The 14,058-nt window shown below is 44.0% G+C and overlaps 5 protein-coding genes across 5 annotated transcripts; 3 read left to right on the top strand and 2 right to left on the bottom strand.

The window, feature by feature from the left end:
• The first annotated feature begins 2,097 nt into the window (after nucleotides 1–2,097).
• On the top strand, nucleotides 2,098–2,884 carry LOC116261121 (BON1-associated protein 2-like). Its single transcript, XM_031639743.2, has one exon. It carries the CDS (start codon nucleotides 2,208–2,210, stop codon nucleotides 2,724–2,726), a length of 519 nt encoding a protein of 172 aa, XP_031495603.1. The 5' UTR covers nucleotides 2,098–2,207; the 3' UTR covers nucleotides 2,727–2,884.
• Nucleotides 2,885–6,606: 3,722 nt separating this feature from the next.
• On the top strand, nucleotides 6,607–6,945 carry LOC116260689 (vacuolar iron transporter homolog 3-like). The gene has a single exon (XM_031639127.1). It carries the CDS (start codon nucleotides 6,607–6,609, stop codon nucleotides 6,943–6,945), a length of 339 nt encoding a protein of 112 aa, XP_031494987.1.
• A 600-nt stretch (nucleotides 6,946–7,545) lies between these two features.
• LOC116260128 (BON1-associated protein 2-like) lies at nucleotides 7,546–8,356 on the bottom strand. Its single transcript, XM_031638222.2, has one exon. It carries the CDS (start codon nucleotides 8,222–8,224, stop codon nucleotides 7,703–7,705), a length of 522 nt encoding a protein of 173 aa, XP_031494082.1. The 5' UTR covers nucleotides 8,225–8,356; the 3' UTR covers nucleotides 7,546–7,702.
• Nucleotides 8,357–10,124: 1,768 nt separating this feature from the next.
• LOC116260688 (BON1-associated protein 2-like) lies at nucleotides 10,125–10,766 on the top strand. The gene has a single exon (XM_031639126.1). It carries the CDS (start codon nucleotides 10,125–10,127, stop codon nucleotides 10,764–10,766), a length of 642 nt encoding a protein of 213 aa, XP_031494986.1.
• Nucleotides 10,767–11,747: 981 nt separating this feature from the next.
• Nucleotides 11,748–14,019, bottom strand: LOC116260127 (heat stress transcription factor B-2b-like). The gene is made up of 3 exons (XM_031638221.2): nucleotides 13,528–14,019; nucleotides 12,948–13,274; nucleotides 11,748–12,859 (listed from the first exon to the last, which is right to left on the bottom strand). The coding sequence occupies exons 2-3, from the start codon at nucleotides 13,215–13,217 to the stop codon at nucleotides 12,152–12,154; spliced, it is 978 nt and encodes a 325-aa protein (XP_031494081.1). The 5' UTR covers nucleotides 13,218–13,274; nucleotides 13,528–14,019; the 3' UTR covers nucleotides 11,748–12,151.
• Between the last annotated feature and the right edge of the window lie 39 nt (nucleotides 14,020–14,058).

The following is a 14,058-nucleotide window of genomic DNA, read 5'->3' as shown; positions in this document are numbered from 1 at the left end:
TTGTACTTACCTCCGGCAAGCAGGGATCTGGCGCAGACGCGTCCCATGACCAGCCATATCCATGGCTTGGCAGCAGTGATGGCGGTGAGTGCGGTGTGGCTGTAAGGGGAGGTGAGGGATGTCCGGCTTCACCTTCTCCCCTCACCAAGACGACAAACACTGAATTTTTTACCTCGAAAAAGATTTCCAGGCCATCAAACATGGCCTGAAAATGGAAGAAGGAAACTTTACCTTAGGTAAACTTACCCTGGATTTTTTCCCTTGAAAAAATCTTCCCTATGAAAAAATCCAGGCCATCAAACGTGGCCTAAGGGCAAATTTGATTGCCCGGAAATTAGTTTCGAACAATGTCTTCCCAATTTGGGTGTAATCAGCAGAAAACTAATTGGGTTCAGCGGCCACTGGGCAATTCATGATCTGCTGAGCACCAAATGGCAGCTTATCATAAATATCTTTTAATATTTTTATTTGTCCATTTAACTGTTCGTAAAATTAATAATAAATTTTTTTATCTGATCCACAATTTGACTTGTGCTGAAAGGTTTAACGAAATGTGATTTCATCATGTTTTAATGGACGTGGGTTGCACTACCATAGTTGCTAACTTTATAGAAAGAAAACTTCTATAAGAGCCGATATTAGCATAATTAGATCTTGAAGGTTGCGTGTGGAGGTCATTCAAACAACCAGGGAACGAATTTTGCCGACAAAATGAAATTTCATTAACAAAATTGAGTGACTATTAGTAACAAATAGCTAATGGTGTCTACAGATGCTGCCGTGTTTCTGATGCGCTCATCTCAAATTCTCCACTAGCAACTAATAAGCCACCACCGTATATTATGAGAGCGGAAAGGTAGAATGTGAAGGGGTGAAAATAAGGAACAAATGAATAGGAGAATAAAAAGCTAATCTGTAGTCGAACAATCGCTGATCAAGACAGAATTTAAGATGCATATCTTTGAACACTATGTTGTTAGCTGCTTTAAAATCTGCCATCAACGACTAATAAGCTACGAACATATATTATCAAAGTAAGAAGGTAGAGTGTGAAGTGACTCTTTTGATTCGAACAACAAAGGACACACTAGTTAGCCAAAACCAAAGCCGAGGTGTTGGGAGATGATAAAAAAGGTCAATCGGAGATACTTTAAGAATAATTGATCAATTTAGTACGTGGACTATTGAAAAATTTAGAGACTTTTTTTTTTATTTGGGGTTTTATTTTAAAAAATTATATTTTATTCTTTTATTATTTGAATGGACGAACTTTTTGATCCTTGGTCTAGCCGGCCAGCCAAAATGATCAGCTTGGGATCACCCAAAATTAGACGATTGGTTATAGTTTTATGAGATTTTTTTTTCAGAACTTAACGGTGCAGATGCAATCTTTATGTCTATAAGTTGAAATAAATCACTTTTTTGATGCATAAATGGAAACTTACAGGGTTGAACAGTTTTTGACAACAAAATTTTAAATATTTTCGATGTTCTACTCAATTGGAATAAATCTACATGTACGTTTTTGTCCATGTCAGTTTTTATGATCCGTTCTTGTGTTTATATTTTTCTTAAAGGTAAAGCGGCCTTTAACCTACTCCATGCCTTTTAGATCAACTAGTTGCTGTTAAGTGTTAAGGGAAAATAGAAAGATGGCTTTGAAAAAAATTAGAGAACAGCTTTATTTTCAAGTTTATTTTTATGCTTTCAATTTCGAAAGATACCGCATTTTGTGTTTCTTATCGGAAAAACTGTTAAATAAGTGCCTCAAGTGAGATTAGGTTATCTTAAAAAATAAAAAACAACAACTGCGACATTTTAAAATTATACGCAAAAGGTGGGCACGAAAATGGAAATTTTTAAAAAGCGAGGGAAATTGTGGAAAAACTTCTCCGGACAGAAGCTTCCAAGGACTCTCCTTCACGCGAAACAGGAAACTTCTTTTGTTTCGGGTACCGCTTTCCGAGAAAAAGATTTTCACTCGGAAATCGGTATCAACGGCAGCGACGAAACTTTCCGTCAGCTTCCCGGCAACCACCTCCAGAGCACTCCTTTCCCCTCAAGTTAAAAGAAGAGGCAAGGAACGAGGAGCAGGCAAACGCAGAGGAGGAAGAAAGAAACTAGGCAGAAGGCCAAAAAATAAGGTTGGGCTTTCTTTGTGAGTTGTGTAGGCAGACGCGCCGCCAGTTTTGGTGCCATTACGCCCCATGGAACACGCCACCAGTCTCGAGGTGAAGGTCATCTCGGCCGAAAGCCTCAGGTTTCCGACGGCCGCCACCCGAAAGAACGCGTTTGTCGTTGTTGGTACTGGCTCCTGCGACCGCCGAGCAACGGCCGTCGATCAGCGCGGTGGGGCGTTCCCCTCATGGAATGAGAAGTTAACGGTGCCGTTTCCGCCTCAAGTTCGGTCCATCGAGGTCGACGTCCGGTGCAAAACTGCTATGGGTGAGAAGTCGGTCGGCCGGTCGACGATTGCGGTGTCGGACTTCATCGGCGGGTATGACATTCCCTGCGGCTACTTGCATTTCCTCAGCTACCGTTTGCATGACAAGGAGGGGAAGAGAAACGGGATCATCAACTTGGCGGTGAAGGTGCTGACATGGCAGCCTCAGAGCTGCTTGAGACCGTCTGCGACATTCTTTCCGGTGCCGGCTGCTGTTGCTTCCGACGGAGCCTTAGTTGGCATAGCGATTCCGTATGCACAAACTAATCTTCCTTACCACTGATAGATACTAACTTCAGACTCAATCTAAGCAAGCAACGCTTCAAAGTTTCCATTGGCAGATCATTCAATACCCTTCTCATTGTGGGCTCTTGTTGATAAAAAATTCACATGTCATTTATAGTATTTTGAATGTACTTCACATGCTTTTGTGTTGCTGGACATTTTCTCGTGAAAATTGTCTTGGAATATTGGCAGTCTCTTGGTCCACGTTTGACAAGTTTAACCAGGTTTCGAAAAAGTCCCCTAATTTGGGAACAACATGCACACCAATACGGCTTATACAAGTAGGTTTCAAAAAACCCTCTTAATTTGGGAAGAAGGAAAAGAAAAATAACATGGACCCTCAAAGCAGGAAAATGGAAGACTAAAAGATTAGACGTAAATACTTTTAAATAAAAAAAAAAACACTCAACAAACTGACCAGATTCCGCAGAGAGAGCGAGGACTCTCCGCTTACTGCATCGTTTCCAAGATCGACCATGTTTCTTTGCAAGAGTTTTTGTATGATACTAGAAAAGCATAAAATGCGTTCACATAAAATAAACAAGCAACTTTGCCATCTTTCCCCATTGATCATCATCAGGATGCTATCCATCTCTCGCTCTGATGGCCGTTAAATGAGAAACATGAGTATATAATGACATAAATTTAAGGGCTTATGCACCTGGAGAGTTACAAGCATGGCAGCCCATCCCGGAACGACGACTCGAACTGTCGACTTTCTGGCCGGTGAGCCTCCGAGTTTAGCAGCTACCCAGGGAAAAAAAAGGCGAGAGCGCAAATGCAGGTGCCCACTAGCTGCGCTTCCTGAACGAAAAAAACACTTGTTCCTGAACGAACCAATTGCAGGAATATCAAACCATAACAATAAAGTTTGAAGTTTTGATCCACCGACAGATTATATATAATAGTCCAGCGACAAAAAAATTTGTCCACTATTAATGGTTTTCCTTAACGACAACTCGGTTGTTCAGATTATCAAACCATTATTAGCTGCACTTCGTGAACGAAAAATCACTTGTTCAGATTATCAAACCATTACAATAAGGGGTACCTGAAAATACTTGAAGGTGGACAAATTTTTCTGTTCAGGAAGTTCGGCTAGTGGGTACCTGAAAACACTTTTCAAGGAAGGAGGACATATTTTTGTTGTTCAGGAAGTTTAGCTGTTGGGCATTTGAAAATACGTTCGAAAGGAATGGGAGGGACTTCTTTTTTTTGGCTGTGAGAAGTTAGAGAGTTTCCAAAACATCACTTCAAAAGGAAAGTGATAGGGAAAGAGTGGAAATTTGGTTGCCGTATAAATTGGTTTATGTGTCGAGTCTGATCTTTGGGAATGAAAGCGAGAGCATCAGGTTTGTTTGTTTGTTTATGTGTGCGCATGCATGCTTAGAAACTGCAAAAGCAAACAGTGAAAGAGAAAAGATGGTTACTATTTAACTACGCTACACAATACACATAACATACTCACTCGATCGTTGTCACATTCAGGACAGGCTTCCTTCCACTCAAAGGCTGCCCGCCATCAAAATATGTTTCCACTTATCATCCATCCGTTTAGAGTTCAACTGAACTCTCTTCTATCTCTTTCTCTTGCATTTGATCCCTCAACTTCTCCAATCCTCATGGTTGACGAATCCTCTTGATCATGATCAAGAGGAGGTTTGATGATCACGAAGAACCTGATCTCGTTGCATGATGAGGCGGCAACATTTTGATATTCATTTAATCTTACTGATCCAGTAACTCTGGTGCATTAAAGCGAGCGTATAGCTAAAACTCATCCGATAAACGGACCGGAACGATTTTTCATTTTTTACAAAAAGATTAAATAGTTTTGTGCACAGTACGATATACGTAACCCAGCTTGGATTTCTTTTCCATGGCCCATATTTGTTGTGTTCACAGGCAATCTCTTAAGAGAGCTAAAAAAAAAGAGAAAAGAGATAAAAACTTTCAGTTCCCCGACCACTCTTCCTCCTTACCATCTTGACCTCCACCTTCTACCCCTTATTAAACTGAGTTTCCTCGGTTTCCCAGTATACTAGCTGGCAAAGGACTATATGCAGTCCCAAGCCAGCTCTAAGGAAATAGTACTCAACAAATTTTCGTCGCATGCATTTCTTCTTTGGTGGGAGGAGGTTCTTGGGGTGTCTGACTAATCCCTGATTGATTTTTGTGAGGCACTCTGTAGAATTGATGATGAAGAGAAAATGAGAGAGCAGTTACAGTGGCAAGGCCCATGACAATGGCCTCTTCTTATTGGCCACCGCAACTGAACGAAATGGGCATAAGTTGAAGAAGGGGAAGGAAGAGGATGAGAGGGAGAAGTTGTTTGCTTCTCCATTTTCGTTCCCCAAGAGCACATGGTAACAAAGGAAGCCGCTCGAGTGGCCGGAGGTGGTGGCGAGGTTCCGCCTAATCATCAAACCTCCTCTTGATCTTGATCATGACCAGTAGCAAGTAGCAGTTTGAAGATGGATGACAACAAAGCGTAGCCTTTCACTTGTTTTATAAATATAACTCAATGCTGGAGGCAGATTTATGAAGCAACTTAAAAAATGTTTTAAGAATGTGCCCCAACTTTTACGACAAATTCATGACCAAACAGTTTGATTTGACAAAGAGGCCCTTAACAATTCACTGTGCCATTATTTAAAGGGGCATCTTTTGTTTTTGTATTTTATGAATATACCTCAACTTTTACAACATATTTAAGAAACAGGTACAAACATTTTCATTTACCAAACAAATCATACTTCACTGTGCCATTATTTCAAGGGGCACCGTTTGTTCCTGACAAAGAAGAAATATGTGCTTTACTTTTCAAAATGGATTTCAGCAGCGGTAAGTTGGCATGGCACCTCGCCACCGCCTCCGGCTACCAGTGTTGATACTGCGTGCTCTTGAAGAACGGGAAAAGAGAAGCACGCAACTTCTCCCTCTCATCCTTCACCTTCGCACAACTTCTTCCTCTCATCCTCCTCCTTCCCCTTCTTCAGCATTATCCCATTTCGTTCGACTGCGGTGGCCAACAGGAGGAGGCCTTTGTCTTCGGCCTTGCCACTGTAATTGCTTTCTCCGTTTTTCTTCGTCATCAATTCCAATGCGTGCCTCTGAAAAATCAATCAAGAACTGGTCAGATGCCCCAATAACCTCCCCCGACCAAAGAAAAATATGTTGACTGCTACTTCTTAGAGTTGGCTTGGGAATACATTAGTCCTTTGCCAGCTAGTATACTGGGAAACTGAAGAAACTTAAGGGGTAGAAGGCGAAGCTCTGAGGTTGATCAAGATGGTAATGGTCGAGGGACTGAAAGTCTCTGTCTTTTTTCATTTTCTCCTTTCTTAAAAAAGGCAGCACACTTGGACGTTCGAACCTGGTTATATACACCATATAGTGCATGAAAATTTTGCATGGTTAATGAAAAAATCCACTGTTTGGATATAAGCTTTTTTTGTACAAACAAAAAATAAAATAAAATAATTGAAAATATGCAAAAGGATAGTTCTTTTTTCTATATAATTTTAAAAATGCCATGAAACCTACAATTGTTGCACGCACCGACCATTTAGTGCCCCATATAAAAAAAAAAAACGTTGCTTTACCATCAAGAGTTGCATGCACCGACCGGCACATGCAACTCAAACTCCACCCGTAGATCCTACTGCTCAGTTCTCTCGAACATTTTAATTTTTAAAGCTGAATTAAGGTAATCTCTGGCGTGTGAAGGAAACAAAAGAAATAAAAAAAATGTTGGGGACCTTTATTTGTTCCTTTTCTTCCCTCCTTTCGGTGGGTCGAGTCGATCGGAGGAAATGAAGGTCAATCCTCAGCCTTTCGGTGGGTCGATCGATCATCCGAGGAAATGAAGGTCAAACATGAGAACTGGAGAAGTAGAGCGACTGAACAACCAGTCGGTCAAGGCCATGGTTGTCTCCGCCCTAGCTGGCCTCATCGCCGGAGCGTTCACGGTGGCCATCAGCGAGTATGCCGCCGCGTCTTCCCAAGTCGACATCCAGTTCGCACAGATGGAGACAGCGAGGCGGTACGCCGACGCTGAAATGTTGACGGTGAAGGAGAAGCACAAGCTGCTCAGCCCTTTACAGGCGGCTGGCGTTCGGCATCAGTGCAGTAGCAGCGCATTCATCAAGCAACGATGGACCAGGGTGGGCGTGCTTTCTGGTGCCTCGACCTGCGGTTTCGCCTTTTTTGGCTAGGTAGCAGCTGAACTCGGAGGCTCACCGGCCAGAAAGACGGTTTGTGTCGTCGTTGCGGGATCGGCTGCCATGCTTGTAACTCTCCAGGTGCATAAGCCCTTAAATTTATCTCATTATATGCTCATGTATCTCATCTTACGGCCATCAACGCGGGAGATGGATAGCATCCTGATGATGATCAATGGGGAAAGATGGCAAAGTTGCTTGTTTATTTTATGTGAACGCATTTTATGCTTTCATAGTCTCATAAAAAAACTCTTGCAAAGAAACATGGTCCATCTTGGAAAACGATGCAGTAAGCAGAGAGTCCTCGCTCTCTCTGCGGAATCTGGTCAGTTTGTTGAGTGTATTTTTTTTTTTGTTTTATTTAAAAGTATTTACGTCTAATCTTTTACTCTTCCATTTTCCTGCTTTGAGGGTCGATGTTATTTTTCTTTTTCTTCTTCCCAAATTAAGAGGCTTTTTCAAAACCTAGTTGTATAAGTCGTATTGGTGTGCATGTTGTTCCCAAATTAGGGGACTTTTTCGGGACCTGGTTAAACTTTTGTCAAACCTGGACCAAGAGGCTGCCAATTTTCCAAGACAATTTTCACGAAAAAATGTCCAGCAACACAAAAGCATGTGAAGCACATTCAAAATACTATCAATGACAAGTGAATTTTTTCTCAACAAGAGCCCACAATGAAAAGGGTATTGAATGATCTGCGAATGGAAACTTTGAAGCCTTGCTTGCTTAGATTGAGTCTGAAGTTAGTATCTATGAGTGGTAAGGAAGATTAGTTTGTGCATACGGAATCGCTATGCCAACTAAGGCTCCGTCGGAAGCAACAGCAGCCGGCACCGGAAAGAGTGGCGCAGACGGTCTCAAGCAGCTCTGAGGCAGCCATGTCAGCACCTTCACCGCCAAGTTGATGATCCCGTTTCTCTTCCCCTCCTTGTCATGCAAACGGTAGCTGAGGAAATGCAAGTACCCGCACGGAATGTCATACCCACCGATGAAGTCCGACACCGCAATCGTCGACCGGCCGACCGACTTCTCCCCCATAGCCGTTTTGCACCGGACGTCGACCTCGATGGACCGAACTTGAGGCGGAAACGGCACCGTTAACTTCTCATTCCATGAGGGGAACGCCCCACCGCGCTGATCGACGGCCGTTGCTCGGCGGTCGCAGGAGCCAGTACCAACAACCACGAACGCGTTCTTTCGGGTGGTGGCCGTCGGAAACCTGAGGCTTTCGGCGGAGATGACGCTCACCTCGAGACTGGCGGCGTGTTCCATGGGGAGTAACGGCACCAAAACTGGCGGCGCGTCTGCCTACACAACTCACAAAGAAAGCCCAACCTTATTTTTTGGCCTTCTGCCTAGTTTCTTTCTTCCTCCTCTGCGTTTGCCTGCTCCTCGTTCCTTGCCTCTTCTTTTAACTTGAGGGGAAAGGAGTGCTCTGGAGGTGGTTGCCGGGAAGCTGACGGAAAGTTTCGTCGCTGCCGTTGATACCGATTTCCGAGTGAAAATCTTTTTCTCGGAAAGCGGTACCCGAAACAAAAGAAGTTTCCTGTTTCGCGTGAAGGAGAGTCCTTGGAAGCTTCTGTCCGGAGAAGTTTTTCCACAATTTCCCTCGCTTTTTAAAAATTTCCATTTTCGTGCCCACCTTTTGCGTATAATTTTAAAATGTCGCAGTTGTTGTTTTTTATTTTTTAAGATAACCTAATCTCACTTGAGGCACTTATTTAACAGTTTTTCCGATAAGAAACACAAAATGCGGTATCTTTCGAAATTGAAAGCATAAAAATGAACTTGAAAATAAAGCTGTTCTCTAATTTTTTCAAAGCCGTCTTTCCATTTTCCCTTAACACTTAACAGCAACTAGTTGATTGACCTAAAAAGCAGGGAGCATGTTAAAAAAATGTGACCGGAGGTGGGAACATTCAATTTTCATGACAAATTTGTAAAACATTACAAACAATTTCATTTGCCACTTGGCAATTCACTTCAAGGGAGGCATCTTGTGTTTTATAAATGTGCTCCAATTTTTATGACATATTAATAAAACAATTACAAACAATTGCATTTGCCAAATCACAGTTCACTATTGCCATTATTCAAAGGGGGCACCTTTGGTTCTTGACAAAGAAATATATGTTTTGCTTTTCAAAATGGATTTCACGAGTGGCACCTCGCCACCGCCTCCGGCCACCCGAGCGGCTTCCTTCGATACTACATGTTGTCGTGGAACGGAAACAGAGAAGAACGCAAGAATTGGTTCGGTTAGGGCAGTTGCCGACCCTGGCCCTTCAGGATTTTTTTTATTTTCAATTTAATATCTTTAAATATTTGATATATTTTGTATATGAATGCCCCCTTTACGTATGAATTTTTTTTTTAGCTCCGCTACTTAAAGAAAACGTGGGACACAGGGCTGGCTGGGGCCATGTTCCCCCGGCAATTTTTTTCAAAAAAAAAAAAAAACTACATGTATTTTTAAAAAGATACTTATTTAGACTATATAAAATTTTTTAAAAATTTATATTTTAACAAAATTTTAAAACTACAATTCGACTCTCTTAACTAAGAATTACTAGCTCCACCCCTGATCCAGTACTGGTATTTTCCGTGTAATTCACATGCTTTTGTCTCGCAAGTCAGCAAACACACATTTGCGTGGCGGATTGCTGGACATTTTCTCGTGAAACTTGTCTTAAAGATTGGCGTCTTCTTGGTCAGATTTTGACAGGGGACCTGTGAGGTAATCGTCATGCAATTTCTAGTGCTTGAAAGGAAATATATGTAATTGTCAAGATAAGACCGTGTTCCTTATTGATTGAGCTTCTTATTAAATTAATATTGCCGCGTCGATTGATCAATTGGACTAGAAAAGTACGGTTAAGGGTTAGCCAAATCCATTATAAAAAGGTTTATATATTATATAATATTTATTAAAAAACAATTTCTTGACCAAACTTAAAAGATTGGATTTGTGGAGCGCTCTGACATTGAATCGCAACCATTTCATCTATTTTTTTGACATTTGTCAGCTCAATCTTTGAACGCCCAGAATGGTATTGGAGAGCATTCAGCCAGGAATTTGGGGCAAGTCAAGTCAAGCCAAGCAAAATCCAGTCCCCGACGTTAAACTTTCTCATCCACGTGAAGCTTTCTCCGTTTAAGCAGAGGTGCCGCCATGAAATTTCTCCTCGCCTGCACCTATATAATTATGCTATTGTATGGAAGAACAATAAGAACAGCGAAGGAAGGAAACCCTGTATTCTTTGAGTATCCAGAGAGAGTTTGGTCCCTTATGAACACCCACGACGGTAGCCTTGAAGTGAACGTCATATCGGCCGAAGGCCTCAGTTTTCCGATCGGAACCATCGGAAGAAATGCCTTTGTCGTTGTTGGCACCGGCTCCTGCAGCCGTTGCTCCACCTCCACTGATCGCCAAGGTGGTGCGTACCCGTCATGGAACGAGAAGTTCTCGTTGCCATTTCGGCCGGAAACAAGGTCTCTTGACGTCGATGTCAGGTGCAAGACGGCCTTAGGGGAGAAGGCTGTCGGCAGGTGCACGATTCCGGCATCGGATATTTACGAAGTTCCGTTGGGATACTTGCATTTTCTCAGCTACCGATTGCATGACAAGGAGGGAAGGAGGAATGGGGTCATCAATCTGTCGGTGAAGGTTATCACACGGCTGCCGGAAAGATGCTTGCAGCCGTCAGCCCCACTGTTTCCCATGTGGGGGATGCCAAAGATGCCGGCCGGCTACTCTGATCATTCCTCCGCTAATATGGCGCTTCCACATGCACACCGTCCTTCTTACTGTTAACTTAGCATCAACAAGTCCCATATTTGTTATCGTTTAAATAGCAAGAAGAAAATTCTGGGTTTATGAGTGTCTGATTGTGCGGTGCGAGCGCGTGTACAGATTTTCATCCATGTGGTGCTCTTGAAGTGTATCAGTATTGAATTCTCTCTTCATGTATAGATATGCCACCCTCTCTTGATGTGCACGAAAGGAGTTTTTTGAAATGTAATGTGTAGCAGCTCAGGTTATTTGTGAGTAGGGCTGTTCAACGAGTCGACCTAACTCGAGGTCGACTCGAACTTGACTCGTTTATTAAACAAGGCGAATTCAAGTTAAGAAATAAACTCGACAACCTAAGTGAGTCGAGCTCAAGTTAAGTGGGCTCGGCTTGGTTAAACTCGGATAAGCTCGAGAAAGAAAATATATAGAACACATCTCATAAAATTTTTTAAAAAAAAATGCTCAAATGGCTACACATTCTAATTTTAAGAACTGGAGCCGAGTCGAGCTCGAGCTAATGAAATCGAACTCGAGTTTCATTCAAGACATGCAAGCCCAATTCGAGCTGACTCAACTCTGCTCGAACTTGCTCATGAACAGCCTTATTTGTGAGTGACCCTCTTAATGTGAAACACCCCAAAATAAACTCTGTTAGCTTTCCAATGGAGATTGACCTTAGACACTGGAAATCTAGACTGCAGTGCTAGATGAGCAACGTTTCCCTGTACCATTTGACAAACCTTCTCCATACAACAACCTATACTGCCGTTCGAATCAGTCCAAAAGGCAAACTTAAATATTGAACTGTTATCCTCCTTGAGCTTGAAGGCTCTGAACTTAATCTATTAGCCAGTTGCCAAGCCAAGTGGATGGCCATGCTGATTTTTCATTTAAAATAACAGTGACATAGAACCGATCTCATATATATCTACTTTTTGAGCAACATCGATGTTTGAAAATATCAGTTTATCCGGATATGCGATCGCGAAAACAAACGTGTATCTCCAAACTCAACGATATCGCACCAGCCCCCAACAGAGAGAGAGTCTCGCATTCCCTCACCACGAGAGTCGCCACCCAACCGTCTTCCTCCATCCTTCGCTTTCTTTCCGAACATGAGAGTAAGTAAACTTTTCGTTCGTTTGTTTCTCAGCTCCCAGTGGACAACCAATCCGTTTCTTTTTGTCTTGTGTTCGTGCCCAACTGCGAGACAACTACAACCATGGGATCATTCCCTATCTCGAAAGTGCCTAACCACACCATGCCCGACCTGTTCCCGACGTCAATCGCGAGAATCGACGGTCAAACATTTCCAGAAAAGTAAATATCCCATAATTTCCACTGCTTTCCGGATTTAATACGTCCATGAGATTTAAACGAGACGTGGCAGCTCAAATCTCTCGTCCTCAGTCTCCCGACCCTATCTTGAGGTGGTCCGATTGGCTGCCTTGAAAGCGGTACCGGAGCCACAGAGATAGCGAGGCGGGATCCAACGACTCGGATTTCATCCCGTCGTTCCGATTCGTTTCCTCCCTGACTCGCTTGCTCGTCCGTATCGAGACGCCGAATAGCCTCGGGCTCGCTTCGGCGCTTCTAGCCTCTTCCTCACGCTCCACGCTGTGTCCACGCACCACCTCCTCCTCCTGCTCCTCCTCCTCCTCCTCCTCCGCCTCCGTCTTCACTTCTCGACGGTCGGCCGGCGCTTCCGGTGAGATCACCGTCGGCCTACCGACGGTTGTGGACGCGAGTCCGTTTTCTGTCCGCTTGGCGTATTTTGTCATGAGCGCGAAAATGTTGTTGCACAGGCCCTTCATTTGGTTGATCTCCTGCCTCAGGTGGAAATTCTCCTTCCTCAGCTTCTCGTTCTCCTCCAGGAGCTCCGTTGCAGTGGCGCCGCTCCACGTGCACGCCACTGCTGCCGCCATCTCTGCTCCATTCGAAGTCGACGGAAACGGCTCCTCGCCGGAACTTGCCGACGATGCCGATACGTTAGCCGGTAAATTCGCCTGCAGCAGGGCTTTACGGCGGTGGATCCCGCATAGCATTCTTTTCTCGCCCTTCCGAAAGCAATCGTTCGCGAACTCCCACCGGTCAGGAACGATCTTCCGGAAACCCTAAAAGGCAAAAAAATAAAATCCGGAGAATTTAGAAGAAATTCATCCGTAGTACTGTGAAGCATATGAATCCACATACGATACTTACGTAAGTATTCAGTTGCCGGACGAAGCTAGAGAAGTTGTTGTGCTTGAAGTACTTCGGAAGGACATCGCGAGCGAACTCCGCCGGACGCCACACGACAAACGCCGAACCATCGTCGTTCCATGAGATCACGTCGTCGACTGAAGGATCGTCGACGAGCTGGTACGTCTTCGTCAGGAAGGGCGTTGGAAGAGTCTTGTTCGCGTCTCCGCAGGCAGCCGCGGCCGTCGGCGAGTCGCAGCTCTGCTCTACCGGAGGAACCATTGGCTCCATGCCGGAAAAAGAAATTTCCAGCTAAATCCCGCGGGAGAAAGTAAAAGTAGCCGCGCCCTGCGTCCATCCAGAAATCCAGTTACTGCTTCCGGAAATACATCTATCTCCAGAAAACATAAGGAAACGATGTTTTTCTGCGGCAAAAACCATCGTTACCTAATCTCAAGGAGATTTCGCGTTCTAAAACGACCGATCTCTCTTTTTTTTTTTTTTTTTTCCTCGAGAGAGAGAGAGAGAGAGAGAGAGAGAGAGACTCAAAACGGCAACAAAATTAGAAATCAAAGGAAGGCACAGTATCATGATCGCTTGCCTCAATATTACTAAACACGATCCTTCCTTTCTCAGAGCGTTCCCGTCTGGGAAATCGTAGAGAACCTCTCCGGCGCCGGACTTCCAGTTCCAGGCACAGCCGCTGGTTTCGGTTCAGACGGAAGAAGAGGTGGAGCACGCCCTTTCTGGTGATGCCGCCGAACTCTGTCTCCAACGCTCATGTCCGATAAGACGACCGGTGCACCAGTGGGAAGCGCGAGAAAGGCCAAAAAGCAAAGGAAAAGGGGGGATGAAAAAGGTGGTAGCAGACGAAGCACAGAGAAATCGAGAGACTAGGGCGAGAAACAGAGAGAGAGCGAGCGTAACAGAATCTCTTGTTGCTTTCCGACTTTCGAGAACTTTCAGTGGAAAAGGTTCGTCGCCTCTGAATGGTATGGCCCCGATAAGAGGCAAAATACCAAACGCATAGCAGGTATCGCCATTTACTACTGGGATAGCATCCACACCGCTCGCTCTCCCTTTTCACTGTTCCTGTCCGTGGATTGGTCGCCCAAACAACACAAGGCTCAGA

This window comes from Nymphaea colorata, chromosome 9 (assembly GCF_008831285.2).
Source record: "Nymphaea colorata isolate Beijing-Zhang1983 chromosome 9, ASM883128v2, whole genome shotgun sequence".
Lineage (NCBI taxonomy): Eukaryota > Viridiplantae > Streptophyta > Magnoliopsida > Nymphaeales > Nymphaeaceae > Nymphaea > Nymphaea colorata.
The sequence above is the reverse complement of the archived record's forward strand: the minus strand, read 5'-3'. Positions and strand labels throughout refer to the sequence as shown.

What these genes read in the sequence shown, in the direction of transcription:
- LOC116261121 (XM_031639743.2), top strand. Translation starts at nt 2,208, where the DNA reads ATGGAACACGCCACCAGTCTCGAGGTGAAGGTCATCTCGGCCGAAAGC.
- LOC116260689 (XM_031639127.1), top strand. Translation starts at nt 6,607, where the DNA reads ATGAGAACTGGAGAAGTAGAGCGACTGAACAACCAGTCGGTCAAGGCC.
- LOC116260128 (XM_031638222.2), bottom strand. Translation starts at nt 8,224, where the DNA reads ATGGAACACGCCGCCAGTCTCGAGGTGAGCGTCATCTCCGCCGAAAGC.
- LOC116260688 (XM_031639126.1), top strand. Translation starts at nt 10,125, where the DNA reads ATGAAATTTCTCCTCGCCTGCACCTATATAATTATGCTATTGTATGGA.
- LOC116260127 (XM_031638221.2), bottom strand. Translation starts at nt 13,217, where the DNA reads ATGGAGCCAATGGTTCCTCCGGTAGAGCAGAGCTGCGACTCGCCGACG. An exon ending in TCCGGCAACTGAATACTTAC is followed by an intron (nt 12,860 to 12,947) that starts GTAAGTATCGTA and finishes TTTGCCTTTTAG; the next exon opens with GGTTTCCGGAAGATCGTTCC.